General features: G+C 41.3%; 1 protein-coding gene across 3 annotated transcripts in view; it reads left to right on the top strand.

The window, feature by feature from the left end:
* Window positions 1-17,786, top strand: part of APTX (aprataxin) — a 1,163,679-nt gene that overhangs the window by 728,024 nt on the left and 417,869 nt on the right. For all 3 annotated transcript variants that reach the window (XM_044060974.1, XM_044060972.1, XM_044060973.1), the window contains one exon: window positions 17,432-17,491. In XM_044060974.1, coding sequence (XP_043916909.1) covers window positions 17,432-17,491 — 60 coding nt within the window. The remainder of the gene's footprint in view (window positions 1-17,431; window positions 17,492-17,786) is intronic.

Below are 17,786 nucleotides of genomic sequence, written 5' to 3'. Positions count from 1 at the left end.
TATTCAAATATATCCATACCTGGACGATTGTCTAATTCAGGCAGAAAACAGGGACATTCTTCTAAAACATCTGGCGTTTGTAAAAAGGGTTCTAACTTGTCTAGGGAACACTATAAACAAAAAAATCACAACTAGTACCCTCTCAAAAAATTACATTCCTGGGTGCAAGCCTGAATACAACTGCCCAGATGGCTTTCCTTATGCCCGAAAAGCAAATTCATTTTGTGACTTACTTCAAACAGGTGGCCACAAAAACCCTGCTATCTGCAAGACAAATTAGGTTCATAGGTTCATACTAGGCTATCTGCCCTAGGGCATTTATAAGCCTAGCCAGAGTGTGTTTGGCTTTCGCCACCCATTTTAAATTAGTTTTGCTATGCCTTTTTTTGAGGTTAGTATACTGTGCCTCTAACAGTGACACAGAAGTGATAGCCGGGGTAAACCTACGATCTTCCATCCATTCATCAAGATTCCTCTTGAAGAGAGTCAATGTGGGACTCTGCCTAACCTGGACTGGGATTTTATTCCAGAGTGAAGGGAGCCTCTGGGTTATGAATCTGTCCCTCCAGCATGTCCTATTTATTTCAGTGCTGAGGTTCAAGTCTCTCGAGCGCGTAGCTCGATGGGATTTGGATTTTCTGAGGTGCAGCATGTCCATTAATTCTGGGTTGGACATGGCTTTATACGTCAGGCACAGATCGCCTCTGAGCAGGCGGTATGCCACTGAGTTGAGCTGGAGTTTATTTAACCGGGCAGCATATGGCATCTGTTTGAGCCCTTTGATCCTCTTGGTGAGGTACTTTTGGGGTCTTTCCAGTTGCTGCAGGTGTCGTAAGGTGCATCCCAAAAGGGGCATTGTACTCAATTATGGGCCTGATGAGGGATGAGTAAAGAGGTACGATGACCTCCCCTGATCTAGATGTGAATCCCTTCATGATTAGGTGGGCTATATAAAATGTTTTTCTAACCACTTTGGCCACGTGGTTGTCAAATGAGAGATTGCTATCAACTTGGGTCCCCAGGTCCCTAATGACGTCTTCTGTACTTAATGGATTACCACCTATGTGGTAATTTGTGGGCACTTTGTTTTTGCCAAAGGGGATGACTATACACCTTTTGGCGTTTAGCTTGAGGCCATGGCTCTGGCACCAGTTGTCTGTTTCTATGAGGCCCTTTTAGAGGATGCATGTGTTGGCTGGAGAGTTGATTATGGTGCCCAGTTTGCAGTCATCTGCGAACTTGGTCAGCCACAGTCCTTCCGTGTTGGCCTGTACCGCCGAGAAATATATACTGAACAAGAGAGGTCCCAGGACTGAGCCTTGTGGGACGCCACTTGTAGCTGGTTTGGAGTCTGACATGGCTCCAGCAATTCTAACCATGTGGGTTCTGTCCTTGAGCCAGTTTGCAACCCATCTAGTGACATAGGGGTTTATATTTAAGCTGGTGAGCTTATCTATAATGCCCAAGTGGGGTATTGTATCGAAGGCTTTTGCGAGGTCCAGGTAGGCTGTGTGGACCACCTTCCCCTCGTCAATGGCTTTGGTGACTGTTTCAAAGAAATCGACCAGGTTTAATAGGCAGGATCTGCCCTTAACAAAGCCAAACTGGGTAGGATCCAGTGTCTGTAGGTCCCCAATATCTTTATTTATGAGGTCCATGATGATCCTTTCCATAGCTTTGCAGACCAAGCTAGTCAGGCTTATGGGGCGATAGTTTCCAGGATCCGTTGAGGCACCACCTTTGTGGAGAGGGACCACTGTTGCTGTACGCCACTCTTTGGGGTACATATCCTGTAGTAAGTCTAAGATTGAACAGTAGTTTTATGTTTGGGTTTAGCTCTTCTTGGAGTTCATGTAGGACGCAGCCTGGGACACCATCTGGTCCCATTGATGCTGTGTTTTTTGCTTTGGAGAGGGCGGCTCTTACCTGAGCATCTGAGATGTCAGGGGGGCAGCACTCTGTTGGGATAGATATTTGCCCTTTTAGTGGGGAGAGGGGGGAGAAGTTTGCACTGAACCTGTCAGCTAGGATGTTGGCAATGTCTGTGGGCTCGGTGTATTTTTTGTCATTTTGGACTAATTCTGAGCATATCTGGGAATTCCCACCCAGGTTCCTAACATAACTAAAGAAAGCTTTGTGATTATCCTTAGTGTCCTGTGCAATTTTTCTCTCGAAGCTGGCCTTAGACGATTTTATGAGTGCCCGTAGTTTTTTGCTAATACTGATCAGAGATGCCTTTCCTTTTTGGGATTTTGCTGTATCATGTAATAGCTTCCTCCTTCTATTGTATAGTTTGTTTATGGCTGGGGTCCACCAGACAGGACGTCTGCCTTTGGAGGATTGGGTCTTGGTTTTATTTGGGATTGCATGATCCATGCATTCCTGAAGGTGTTCATAGAATGCGTTTATAAAGGATTCTGCGGTCTGGGCCGTATTTTCCACAGGCCCGGGGGCTTTGAAGGATTTCGCCTCGGTTTTGAGGTGTGTGAAATTTGCTTTAGAGAAGTTTTTCACTGTGGTTTTCTGGGCAGGGGGTGGGGTCGGGATGTGAATATCCAGTGAGATTAGTTTATGGTCTGAATCTTACCAGTGAGGGATACACTTCTGGTCTGGAGCATAGTGTCCCCATGTTGGTGATGATCAGGTCCAGTATGTTTTCCCTCTTGTGGGAGTGGTAACAAGTTGTTCCATAGCATTTGAGTTTATAAATTCTAGGAACCTTTGAGCTAGGGTGTTGGAGCTGGAGTAATGCTCCCAGTCTATGTTTGGGTAGTTGAAGTCGCCCAATATAATGGTGTTTGGAGAGACCTTCATATTTTCCAGTATTCTCAGGAAGGCCAAGTGGGGTTCCTGTGTTTGAGAGGGTGGTCTGTAGCAGGCTATAAACTGGAAGGCAGTTTTGCCCACAGTTAGTTGCACATGGATAGTCTCTGATGCTTCGTGCTGTGCCACCAACCTGGAGGTGTGGGTATCTTTGACTAATATTGATACTCCCCCTCCTTTTGTGGTTCGGTCCAAGTTTTGGGGCCGAAAAGCATGGTATGAGGTATAACCTGGTAGTGCTGGGGTGCTCTCGGAGCCTTGAACCAGGTTTCTGTTACTGCACAGATATCGATGTTCTCCATGCTAAGGAGAGTTTCGAAAAGTGCATCTTGAGGTGTAGACTTCTGGCGTTGAGTAGCATTACTCTTAGTTTCTTATCCCTTGTGATACCTATGGAGGTGGGTTTGTCTTTTGAGCCTTGCCTAAAAAGGCACTATGGGGGTAGCAAGAGCCTTTGCCAATATCCGAAAGCCCAGGGTGACCGGTGCAAGCCGTCCCTAGCGAAGCATCGTGGCTTGTCGAGCATGTCATCCCAGGCTGACAGGCATTGATCCCCTTTGAATGACACCAACACTTAAGCCAATTGTTGAAATTGATCATCTTGTCTTCATATTGTGGCATCATTCTTGGTGAGGGTAAGATGCTACTCAAGGTCAGGGTCATACCGGCCTGGGCTACATGCTCAGAGAGCTCCTCTATGTCTCTTTTCATGTAGTCCAGGGAGGTACGTATCAGGTCATTCACACCAGCATGGACAATGACTGAGTCATATTTGTACTTGCCTTGGAGTGACCTGAGTGCTTGTGTTATGTGGCGGATCCTAGCGCCCGACAGGCAGCTCACCGTGACCTTCTCCTTGTTCAGCCTGGTGAGCGGGACGTCAGTGTGCCTGACGATAGAGTCACCTATTACAAGTGTATCAGGTGTGTTGTTTAGCCTTAAGGGCTGTGACTTTTCGGCACACTGGCTTTGTGAGCTATGTGTTGCACGTGTTTTGTTTTGGGGTAGCGGTTGCTTGGGTGTCTGCTTTGGAGGTCTCTGCTGCTTAGGCAGATTTTTATTTAGAGCCTCCGAGTATGTTTTTGTGTGTTTGTGTTTGGTTTGTTGTCGTGGTAGGTCTATGTGAGACTGGAATTGTAGTGAGTGTGGTTTCCTTCTCCTCCTGACTGGTTATGCCAGTACTGAGTTGAGAGAGCTTAGCCTCCAGTTTGGCTATATGGTTGCATCTCTCACATGTATTGGAATTTGTTGGGAGGAGGAGAGGGTTGTCTGTGTACATGAGGCAGTTGTAACATTGCCTCAAGATTCCCAGATTCACCAGCTGGACCGGAGAGGAGATTGACAACTGACCTTTGGACATGCTAGAATAGTATTGGGAATTCCTTTATAATTGAAAAAAAGGGCCAATGGGGAACAAGGTACTCAAGGGGAGTTTGTGAGGGTGTAGTGCTTTTAATTTTTTAGAGCTGACTTATATAATTGCTTTAGTGAGCAAGTGGCAGGTAACTTAAATGCAAAAACGACAAACAGTAACTTTCTTTCAAGTGAAACAAGGAAATAAGTACAGTAAGCAATGCAGATATCACTAGGGATCCACAGAAGTGCTAAAAGGCCGCGTTTTAGGTGGAATTAGCGTTTCAGGGAAATAAACAAACGACAAGCATACAAATAAAGCTAGATTCAGCAGGCCTGGATCTAGTCTATGCTACAGCAAACAAGGTGTACCAATTTCAGTAAGAAACAGAATATGCAGGCACTATAAGCCTCTAACCAGAAATTCCCTGCTCAGAAGGGCAAAGTCCAGCCTCTCCTCCCACAAGAGTGCAGACCGCAATCCTTCTTAACGTAAAATAACTGGCCTGAAGCCCAAGTGCTTAAACCAGAGTTCTGCAAGCCTTTGGGTTCATGGCCTCCTGCATTCTTCTAATTCTATATGCAAGACTGCATATGAGGAAACTTCAGTGGTACTGAAAAAGTTTATGGAGTCAACATTGTCACAGCCTGGAAACAATGATTCCTATCATACCTTGCCTGCAACTAGAGTTCCTATGGTGGGCAGAGGCCTGCCACCAAAACAAGGGACTGCCATTCACATCACCCCCTGCTGCCCAAACTCTAACTACAGACGCATCAGACTATGCTTGGGGGGCTCATCTGGCAGGGAAGTGCATTCAAGGCAAATGGAGCCCAAATCAAATGCACCTTCATATCAATCAAAAAGAAATGCTAGCTGTACAGAATGCACTGACAGCCTTCAAGGACTACCTTCATCCAGGACAATTAATGATAAAAACAGGACACCACGGTTATGTGGTACATAAACAAGCAGGGGGGTACACACTCCTACCCCCTTTGCAGAGTAGCCATGGCATTGTGGAGCACGGCCTTGACCTATCAAGTACAACTACAAGCTAATTCCTGCCAGGAAAGCTGAATACTCTGGCAGACGAACTAAGCAGAAATCTCATGGACCCACACAAATGGAAACTGCAACCACGGATTTTCAACATGTTGACACACAAATGGGGGAGCCCAGACATAGATCTTTTTTGCCTCACCCCAGAATTGTCAGTTGGACAAATTTTGCACAAGAACTCGTCACAAAAAAGCCTGGAAAGTGGATGCTCTGTCCTTCAGCTGGAAAAACCTATCAGTCTATGCCTTTCCCCCTCGGCTTCTGCTTTCCAAAGTTCTCCTAAAAGTCAAACAGGACAAACCAAAAAAGATTTTGATTGCTCCGGACTGGCCTCGCCAACACTGGTACCCACTCCTGCGCAGTGTGCCACATCTTCCACCGTGGCACCTGCCTCAGACACCTTACTTACTGTCTCAGCAGAACAACCAAACTCTGCACACTCAGCTCCAAACTTTGAATCTTTAAGCGTGGCTAATCACCTAAATTCACCCTTAGCATCCCTCAGCAAACCTGTGATGGGTGTCATTTATGCTGACAAATGGAAAAGATTCTGTGCCTGGAATCAATCTCAAGGGATAAGCATAGCAGTGCCCAACATTCCTCAGATTTTGCAATACTTAACTGAGATGCTTCACAATGGCCTGTCCTTTTCTTCCATAAAAATCCATGCCTCAGCCGTTTCAGCTCATTACAACACAGAACCTCCCCTCTTCTCTCATCCTCTGCTAAAGCAGTATCTCAGAGGGGCCAAAAACTTAAGACCACCCAGGAGAGCTCCAGCCCCTGCCTGGGACCTCAATTTTGTATTGGAGAAGCTCACTCTCCCTCTTTTCGAGCCAGCTGCTACTGCAGACTTAAAATTTCTCTCGTGGAAAACAGCTTTCCTTTTAGCAGTCACTTCAGCTAGAAGAATTTCCGAATTACTGGTTCTTATGGCAGTGGAACCACACCAAACCTCTCACGTAGAGTAATACACGGCCAACCAAACTACTAATACACACAACGGCCAGCAATGAATGTTCCAAATGATTTGTTAGAAACGTGACATAGGATATAAAAATATATCCAGCTCCAAACCGGTTTCGGTTGCCCCTTCTTCAGTGGAGCATAGAAAATAAGGGAAAAAGCCAACAAATGCACCTGATACTATTTATAGTATCAATTAAACAAAAATCATCCAATCAAAATGCAATATAATGGTCTAATAAGACCTTAAACACCAGAGTGCAGTATAATGGTCTAATAAGACCTTAAACACCAAAGGTACGATATATGCCTTCAAAAATAGAAAAATAAATGTATCACAATGCAATACATGGTTAGAAAAACTGCATATTAATAAAAATTATATATAGCACCAAATAATGCATTCCCATGTGTATAAAATATATATGAAAACCAATGTATATTGGTTTGGTCAGCAAGGTACAGTACCTATCTGAATAGACTAAAGATGGTCATTAATACCAGGGGGGAATAGAGCACCCAAATGTACAATCCAATATTTTTCTTTTTGTGTCAAAATATTCTCCCATCCTTGTTGGTTATACGCTATACATTCATGACTTAAAGGGAGGATAGGAATTCTTATATTTAGCCTAATTCTGGTATAATACTGCTTTATGACATATTTGGATATTGATTATCTGTTACTTCCCCTGAGATACTGGTATTCTATACTTACAACTAATTGGATTTACATCACTTTTTCATTTTTGGACAGGTCTTTTCTTTGGGTTCTTTTTCTGTTCTGGCACCGCAATATTCTCCATTTTGCCATACTGGGTTGGTTCATTATGAATCTGGACAGTATATTGCAGGGTATGTGTGCTGATAGGGAGGATATCCAAGTCTTTGGACTGGAATCTATCCCAAGCAACAATATCACTGATCAACAGGCTGCCCCTTCAAATAATGGGTGTCAATATGCCTTTTTCAATCTAGAGAAAGCCCTTAAAGGGCTAAGAGCAAATATTTGGCATTTACGTCTTTTTAAGGCCTATTTACATAAAAAACTAGTACCACGTGGACTTAGAATTAAGTTAAAACCCATGGTCAGCAGATCTGAAGAGAGGTTGACCAATGAGTGGTTTGAGGCAGCTCAAGAAGGATCTATGAAGTTTGTACAAATTCTGTCAGATTATTATGAAAGGACAATAGATTCTAACATTGCTGAGATTAAAGATCTCAGTAGGATTTGCAAACGATTTGAATCTAACAGTAATTATGGTACCTTGGTAGCCAATTTATCTAGGGAACTGACCCAGTATGACAAACTGACGAAAGAAAGAAAAGTTAAAAAGTTTAATCGGGACGTCAATGACTATGCTAGGGGACGCCCTTTTGAACTTCAAAAGTCAGTCAGATTTAAGGACATGACTATGGGTAAAGGCGGTGCCAGAGCAAGGAAACGACCTAGACCAATTCTTAAAAATAAAGAGCAGACATATACCAGTACCTCAGGTGATGAGTCTTCCCCCACTGACAGTGAGGGCATTACATCTGACCACTCACCTTATAAAAAAAGAAGTAATATACCTACCCCTTTTGGGGTAAGAAGAAACGATGCGGGGGGAGGAAACACCGTAATAGGTCCGGATTTGGAATCAATGGATGGAATAGTCCAAGCCTTTCTAAAATAGATGAAACTGTATTTCATAATGTCCTTAATTTGTCTAAAGTTGAACTCACTCTGGAACAAGAAGCAATCCTTAATAAAGGCTTAGGGTTTGTACCTGGTTTTTTTTGTGATTAATACCAAACAGTCAATGATGTTTTGGAATTTTGCCGCTGTCTGAATTTAAAGATATTTTTTTCTGATAGTGTTAATAGTATAGCTCAAAGATCTACTGAGTTTAGGTTCCTTAAATCTACATTCCAACCCCCTGCTAATACGCATGTTACAGCTTTTCAACAGGCTGTACTTAGGGACTTACATTTTCCACCTTATGGCTTCAACATTCTTAAAGATAATATTCATGAGACTGAAAGACAGGCGCTTGAGGAATTGAAAAATAACAATGATATAGCAATTGTTAAGGCAGACAAAGGTAGGGCGGTAGTGGTTTTGGATATGGATTACTACACACAGGAAGGGTTACGACAGTTATCTGATGATAAATGCTATATGAAAATGGACATTGATCCCACTACTACTTTCAAAACAGAGATAGATAATTTCCTGAGTAGTGCAGTTGAGAATGGCATTTTATCTACTACCATTGTCAAACATTTGACGGTTAAAGATCCAAATAAACAGATACTATATTTACTTCCTAAAATACATAAATCTTTGACCTCCCCACCTGGCCGACCTATTGTGTCTGGTCATGGTTCATTAACGGAACCACTTTCAGCCTTTTTGACAGAATACTTGAAACCATTGCTTGTCCATGTGAGAGCCAGAATCAAGGACACCACACAATTTTTACAAATTATAGCAGAGACTGAAATTGAATCGGACTGGTTGCTTTGCACATTAGATGTAAAATCATTATACACCAGTATCCCACATTGGGCGGGTTTTCAAGCACTACAGTTTTGGCTTGAAAAATCCAATTTATATCCTCCTGGATTCAATACTCTTTTGATTTGTATGTGTGAGCATGTTCTGAATAAAAATATATTCTTTTTTCAAGGCGAATGCTATTGGCAGTTACAAGGCACTGCAATGGGGGCATCATTTGCCCCTATATATGCAGACCTTTTTATGGCCTATTTGGAAGAATATCTGATATATGACACTGCTCATAACATTTACATTGTAGAAATGGATATTTGGCGTAGATATCTTGATGATTGTTGGATGGTGTGGCGGGCAGATACGGAATATCTTAAAAAATTTGTGGAGTATCTGAACAGCAACATTTGGGGCATTGAATTTACAGTCAATAGCAATAGGACCACCATTGAATTTTTGGATGTTAATGTGTATAGAAAGCCTGATAATACACTAGGCACCAAAATATACAGGAAATATCCTGAATACAATACATTGCTACATGCCTCAAGCATGCATCCCCGCCACACTGTCCGGAACATCCCTAAATCACAGTTTCGCCGTATCAAAAGAATTAATTCCAGTCAGGAGGATTATGAGCTAGCCAGTTCGGATCTTGTGAATAGATTCGTGGATAGAGGGTATTCTGATTTTGATATCAGATCTGCCAAATATTGGTCTGATAAATTAACTAGGAACCAGCTTTTAGAATATCAGGACCGTGAGAAAAACCAAAAAGGTGATACGGTCTTGAGATTAGTTACTACATATGGCAGAAACAATCAGATTATCAGAGGAGTTGTGGACAGAAATTGGAATATCTTGATGGCTAATGAGATTCTCAGACAATATCTGGGGACACGTTGCCAATTTTCTTACAGAAGGGGCAAAACTTTAAGTTCTATTTTTTCACATTTCAAACATCATGGTAGTGGAGGTGCCCGGTATAAACAATTAACAATGACGGGCAAAGAATTGATTGGTACTTTTCCTTGTGGACATTGTATGTCATGCACTGACATTAACAAAACGAAATCTTTTAGCAGTGCTAATACTAGCAAGGTATATGATCTAAAGTTTTTTGCGAACTGTTCGATGAGTTGGGTGATATATCTTGCCACTTGTCAATGTTCCGCGTTTTATGTAGGAAAAACCTCTCGGCCATTAAAAATTAGAATTGGGGAACATAGGAGCAACATCAGAAATAAGAAAATCACCAATGCCCTTTACCAACACACAGTTAAACATCCCACGGCCAAATTTAAGTTCACTATTATTGATCGGATAGTAGGTGACAGAAGTCACCAACAAGGATGGGAGAATATTTTGACACAAAAAGAAAAATATTGGATTGTACATTTGGGTGCTCTATTCCCCCCTGGTATTAATGACCATCTTTAGTCTATTCAGATAGGTACTGTACCTTGCTGACCAAACCAATATACATTGGTTTTCATATATATTTTATACACATGGGAATGCATTATTTGGTGCTATATATAATTTTTATTAATATGCAGTTTTTCTAACCATGTATTGCATTGTGATACATTTATTTTTCTATTTTTGAAGGCATATATCGTACCTTTGGTGTTTAAGGTCTTATTAGACCATTATACTGCACTCTGGTGTTTAGGGTCTTATTAGACCATTATATTGCATTTTGATTGGATGATTTTTGTTTAATTGATACTATAAATAGTATCAGGTGCATTTGTTGGCTTTTTCCCTTATTTTCTATGCTCCACTGAAGAAGGGGCAACCGAAACCGGTTTGGAGCTGGATATATTTTTATATCCTATGTCACATTTCTAACAAATCATTTGGAACATTCATTGCTGGCCGTTGTGTGTATTAGTCTTATGGCAGTGGAGCCTTTTATAATTTTTCATGCGGACAGGGCATCTCTCAGGACCAATCCATCCTTCATGCCTAAGGTGGTATCCAGTGTGGCTCCCAAACCACAGCACAAGGGGGAACGGATTCTGCATTCATTGGATATACACAGACAACTTAGATTTTACTTAAACAGGACTAAATCTCAAAGAAAATCTGAACAACTGCTGGTGGCATTTGCTGCAGGGACAGAGGGAAAGGCTATTTCAAAGCAAACCATTTCCAAATGGATAAGCCATTGTATTCGTTTCTGCAATATGCACCATGGAAAAACTATCCCCTAGGGGATCAGATCCCATTCCACCAGGGCTGCAGCTACTTCAACAGCCTTTCTCAGAGGTGTTCCTACCAGGGACATTCTAGAAGCTGCTACCTGGAGCTCAGTTCATAGTTTCACCAAACAATTGCCATTTACCACTTTTCTCTAAATCCAGAGCTCGCTTTGCCACTGCTGTCCTGCAGGGCCTTATAGCTGGTCCTAATGCTGTATAATTCCCTCCACCCAACCATAGCTTTGGGAATCTACACAAATGTAATGACTACAACAGTGAAACACGAAGAACATAGTACAGTTGTGTACACTTACCATAAATGTAAATGTTCGAGTGTATTTACTTATTGCAGTCCTGGTTACCCTCCCTCCAGCCCCCTATTTTTCTCTGGCTATACCTCTACCTTCTTTCACTATGCTTAAAAGCCCTTTAGGTGTATTTGCTTTTGGTTGGAGGTATATGTTTTGTGTTTTTAATTTTATTTGCTCCCCATTTGGGGGGGCACCTGACATCTGGGGCAAGAAAAACTAATGTAATGGCGTTGGCTGCATGTTTTATACCCCTGATGACCTGACGTCATGGAAGAAGGGACAGCAACTGAAGCAGAACCCAAGACTTTGTTAATCAGGCCAACTGAGGGCAACCTGCCAGCAGATTACCCAAATGTAATGACTGCAACAGTGAATACACTCTAACATCTACATTTATGGTAAGTGTACACAACTGTACTGGCGACTGGGTTGTAGTCAGGGATTTATCCTTCTGTACCAATGCAGCTGACTAAGATTGTGGAGAATGTTCAAATTCCATGGCCGTTGGAAACCCTGTTATCAGAAAAGAGAGAGTTTCATTTTCAGGTACAGCCTTGGAAGATGACAGCTTTGATGCCAATGACTGATTATGCTTAAAGATTTCATTGTCATTGTACCTTATTCATTTTGAATGCAGTTTGTTCTGTTTAATGATTTCTTCTTGGCTACCTTTGTCAGTTTTTGTTTTTTGTTGGGGGGCACGTGCTGCATATTAAATATATAGTAATGATCCTGTGTGAGATTATTTTGTACAAGTACATATTAAGTAATATAACAAATATGTAAAATTGATTAGTATGAGGATGGATTTATTGGTTTTATATCTGCTAATTGACATTATAGTACTCTGTACTGCCATTTTTTCCTGCTGACATGTTGGCAGCGATGGGCATTTTTGTTATGTATGGGTTCTTTGTTATAATCTGTTATATAAAGACAAAGGTTGAATCTTTTGAGGTGTCCAGTAATTAGTTGCAGTATGTCTTTTAATGATCTTGTGTCAGCTTATTTAAAGCAAGTACATATTACTTAATTGAAAATATATTAATAGATAATATAATAATAGAAATAATACCCATTTGTTAGCCAGGTAGCCCCACTGGACTTGCAGTCCCTTATCAGGGGAAATCCAAGAGCAATGGCTGGTAAAGTAACTTACTCAAGCTCATACAAGTAAACCAGGGTTGAAGGAATCAAACACCATACCTTAGAAGCTGTATCTCACATCCTTAACCTTCTACACAAGACTAATGCTATGCTAACCTTGTCATATGTTGATAAGATGCTTAAATTTATCAGCTGATCTGATGTCAGTTTTCATTCATTCCTCAACTGTTGGGTTCAGGTTCAACCCTCTGATCCGACTTGATCGTTACTTTAGCTTGTGGCAACCAAAAAGCTATTTCCTCCCTTATCCATAATGCACCAACCTCTAACATAACTCGCATCTCGTTTGACGCTTTCACGTTTAGACGTGATCGCTTGAGCTGTCAAGCATTTTTTGAGTGGGAGATAAGTTTTGATTTTTTTTCATATTTTCTATTTTTTTATATTACTTACAGCTGTGATTCGTTCACTGTATTTATCCTTTTCCTCCCTGTATTTTACTCAATTTTGATAGTGTAATTCTGTTTACCATTGTTGATAGGCCTTCCTTACTTCTTTTCTGTCACTTTTCACATTTAGTGTAATCCATAGTTACCATTGTTGGTATAATTCTTTTCTTTTTCTATTAACTTTTCCTTGTTTAAAAAAAAATAAAAATATATATATATTTTATTTTTTTTTTTTAGAATTATTTCTGAAAAAGGTACAAGAAGTCCGTCTGGCTTTAAGAAATACCAGAAATGTGGGCACAAGCTGCCCCTGTCAAATGCACATGCTGTATGCGTGTATTGTTTAGGTCAGGACCATCTTAAAATTGATTGCTGTATCTGTAAGGCTTTTAATCCAAGAGCAATCTCCAATAGAAGGAACAAGCTGATACTAAAAGGTATGCTGTCATCCTCTTTCTCTGAGGCTATTTCTGGGGCTCAAACCCCCCCCCCCCAATTTAAACATAAGGAACCTTTGCAAAAGTCTTTGGTTCCTTCTGTTTCTTCACTATCAAAGTGTTATGATGTTCCACTTAGTCAGAGGAAAGCAGCAGCAATAGAAATACAAAAGCTGCAAGAAAAGAGAGTTACCCAAGAGGTCCCACCAGACCAGATAGAATCCGGAACATACTCAAGATTCTTTTTATTTTATTTTTTAACATTTATTAACCGGGAAAGTCCAACTTGGAATGAAGCCGATTTTCAGTGGCGGCCTGGGGAGAAATGCTCCAGATGTATGTCTTTGTAACATTGGAGGAAACCAGAGCACCCAGAGGAAACCCACACGAATGCAGGGTGGCCATGCAGACTCTGCACAGAAGACACTCCAGCCGAGAATCGAACCGGAGAACCTCTTACTGTGAGGCGACAATGCTACTGCTGCACAACTGCTCTGTCCATTTTTAGTGCCAAAGAAAATAGGGCTGGAGTCCGATTTTGGATTTCAGCAACTTGAACAAATCAGTTTGACAAAACACAGTTTTGGATAGTCACATTTCAGTCCATTCTGCCCTTTTTGTTCAAGGATGACTGGATGTGCTTGATAGATCTTCAGGATGTGTACTTTCACATAAAAATGAACAGACAATCCAGGAAGTATTTATGCTTCCAGCTGGGAGCCTGTCATTACCAGTTCAGAGCATTGCCCTTTGGCCTCACCACAGCCCTCAGGGTGTTGACCAAATGAATGGCAGTATTAGCAGCTCAATTGATACTGCAGGGATTTGAGTGTTTCCATACTTCGACAGCTATCTCATTACTGCCCCAATCAGGCATCTACTAATAAGAGTGAGAGATTAGGTACTCCAGATTTGCTCCCATCTGGGGATAACCATAAATTACAAGTCTCATTTGGAACCAGCTCAAACATTGGAATTCGTAGGAGCAGTTTTCAACATGGTATCAGTGACCGCTGCTCTTCCTCCCTCGAGTGCAGACGATCAGATTCCAGGTTAGGAAGATAATTCACAGTACCAAAATTTCAGCCCGATTGATTCGTCAAGCTTTAGGGTCCATGTCAACGGCCATAATTTTATTTCCTCTAGCAAGATTTCATATGAGAATTCTTCAATGGATGTTAGCAATACAATGGTTGATTCTTTATCAATGTATGGCAGCCCAAATAAGAATCACCCAGGTGTGCAAAGCATACCTTTGGTGGTATATTCGATCAGATTAGGTTCTATAAGGGCATCATTTCATTCTTTCTCAGCCCAGGGCCATAGTGACCACGGATGCATCCCAGATTGAGTGGGGGGGGGGCACTTCCTGGGGAAAATGGTCCAAGGCACTTGGTCCCTCAAAGAGGCCGATGCACATATCAGTACTCTGGAAATGAGAGAAGTGCTCCCTTTTGGGAGAGTTACGATTCTGACGGACATCAAGTAGTTTGGTACATCAACCAATAAGGAGGAAACCGGTCTTACTCCTTGTGTTGAGAAGCACTCAGAGGGTGGCAGTGGGTGATATTTTCCAACCACTTTCTCATAGCAATACACATTCTGGAGAAGTCCAACCTCACGAGTGATCTCTCAACATGAAAGTGGCAGAAATGATTTTCTGTCGGTGGGGCCAGCCTTGCTGCAGTCTTTTTGCATATCTCCTAAACAACAAGCACAGCAGCTTCTTTGCCCTGATCCCCCCACTGGGGGAATCACAGAGGGATGCGCTGCTCCACATTTGGCCCTCTGGTCTCCTCTATGCCAGTCCCGCAACTCCCCAAATTTCTGCAGAAAGCTGCCCACTTGAAGAACAGAGTCATCCTCATTGCACCTTACTGGCCTTGACAAATTTGTTTCTCCTTCCTTTGGCCTCATCTACTTTACCCACCTTGGATTCTGGATCTGATTCCAGACCTCCTGTCTCACCTGGCAGGCATGTTACTTCTTGATGTCTGAAAACTCAAGCTAACACCATGGTTTCTCCACTTCCTTTAATAGCCAGACAACCAATGTTGTCTTCCCCTGTCCGTCATATACTTTTATCTTCTCATAAAGCTTCTACAAGTAAACTTTACAGAAGTAAATGGAAAAGTTTTTTGGAGGGGGCACATCAAAAACATATTGACCCCTTCTTAGCCCTTGTACGAAGTGTTCTTAAATTTTTGGCAATGATTTTTAATGAAGAAGCTAGCTCCTCCACCATAACTTTCATACTGGATTTGAGAAATCTTCTCTGGCTTCATCCAAACTTACTAAGCCCTTTTTGAGAGGCACTGTCCTGCTGAGACTCCCCATATAAAGTTCCTGTTCCACCACGGCACTAAAATTTGGTACTGTAGGTCTTAATTCTTTCTCCCTTTGAACCAGCAGCAAAATGTGATAATTTCTGACCTGGAAAACTATCTTAACAGTGGCCATTATCTCTGCTAGAAGAATTTCAGAACTTAAAGCATTGTCCTCTAAGCCTTCCCTACTTGATTTTTCATAGGGGTAGAGTAACTTTATGCACCAACCCTTCTTTCCTTCCTAAGGTCGTGCCAAAATCCAATATCAACCAGTCCATTAATATGCCAGTTTTCTTGCCTAAATTTACAAATAATGGTGAATCTATGTTGCATTTAGTGTATGTTCACAATTGTTTTTACTTACATAGAACAAAAGAAATTAGGAAGACAGATCAATTATTTTTGTCCTTTGCAGATTCTAAATTGGGCATATCAGTTGCAAAAGGTAACTTCAGCCAGATGGCTGACAGACTGCATATCATTTGTCTTCAACAAGTTGGGTCTAACCTTACTAAAACCTTTGAGAGCCCATTCAACGAGGTCCATGGCAACTTCTTCAGTGTTTCTGTCTAGGGCTTCCATGGATGACATATGTGGGGCTGAAACCTGGGTCAGTCGTTATACCTTATCACTCATTACAAACTGGATCTGGTCTTGAGGGGAATAACAGCCTTTGGCTCAGCTGTGCTCAGGAATATCCTTCCTTAGGTCCACCCAGGATTTTAGGTAGCTGGGGACTCTGTCCCAACAGTTGAGGAATGAATGAAAATCGACATCATCAGATAAAAGGTCTGTACTTACCATGATGTTCCATCTGTGTTGTCCATTTTCATTCTTCCGCAACCTCCCATCGACCAACCCCCAACTTTTTTTTCCAGTTAATTTCTAGAAGAATGAGCGCTTATAAGGGCACCACTGTCCATGTTGAGCCCTAGGTATGGTTTCTTCTGTCAGGAATATGATATTACTACTACTTACTTTTTGTAAACCAGCAAACAAGATCTGAGGTATATTAGGGGTTGGTGCATTGTGGGTAAGGGAGGAGCTCGAGAGCTTTTTCATGGCCACGAGCTAAAGTAATGGCTGAGTCGGATCTGAACCCAGCAATTGAGGAAGTGTAGAAATGAACAACACAGATGAAACATTATGGTAAGTACATAACTTTTTTTTCACTAATAGAAAGGTGACATGCATAATGACTGTTGTTGAAGCCAAAGTATTTTCTGTTAAGTCAAATTGTTTGCAAGTGCTACAGGTTAACCATATTTTAACAGCCGTTATCTTTATTGACATTTTATGTGATGCTTCTTCACCCTTTTCTTATTAAAACATGTTGTGATACCACTCTTTGAAGGACTTATCTACTGAGGCTTTTTTTGCCTTGTAACCCAGCAAGAGATACACTCATGGCTTGTAGCGTTATCTTTCTTTTGTGTCTTGGTGCTTTCTGTCTACATCATTTCACTGGCACTATTTTCTGTGTGAATTAATTTTTGTTACAAATGTGATGCATTAATATGTGTGCTGAACGTGTACCAGATTAACAGTTCTAAGTAAAAATGATTATTAGAAAAAATGTGTACAGACATAAGGGTATTTCCATATATTATACAAAAGTATATTATGCAAAATGTTCTTAACATATGGCTGAATTAGTAATTTTATCACAGAAAAGTAACAATACTATTTCCCTTTTTTCTGCACCATACATTTGCCATATTTTTCCAAACTTATTACTCTCATCACTTTGTTGCTGACTTGGTGATCTTAGTGACCTTTAAATCTTGATGCAATTGTTGCATCTAGTTTAGTTTACGAGTAGTGTGCCTGTATATAGTAACCAGTGTAAATTAATTACAAAGCTGACAGTTTTTTTTTTTTTTTTTACTCTAAGGAATCCTTGGGACACTGGAGCCAAGGACTTAAAGTTTCTATGCAGGACCCCAAACTGCAGGTAGGTCTTCATGTTAGGTAGGTGGTAATTTAATTTCTGAAACAGTTGCAACAGAAATTGACTTCCATGACAATGGATTAGGAAGATTCTGTTGGAACATATGTGAGGTTTTTGTGTGGTTATCGATTTTTTTTATCACAGTTCTGGTTGCATGTAATCAAAAGTAGCAATCCTAGCAAGAGCACTTTCTGCATCGACTCTGAAATTAATCCTCATGTGGGATAACATCAGGCTTCAGTGATGGAGGACAGGGGAAGCTTTTGAAATTGCCCATAGTCTCACTTTAGAGCTGATG

This window comes from Protopterus annectens, chromosome 2.part0, assembly GCF_019279795.1.
Source record: "Protopterus annectens isolate FY-2018-M chromosome 2.part0, PAN1.0, whole genome shotgun sequence".
NCBI classification, from domain to species: domain Eukaryota; kingdom Metazoa; phylum Chordata; order Ceratodontiformes; family Protopteridae; genus Protopterus; species Protopterus annectens.
The sequence above is the reverse complement of the archived record's forward strand: the minus strand, read 5'-3'. Positions and strand labels throughout refer to the sequence as shown.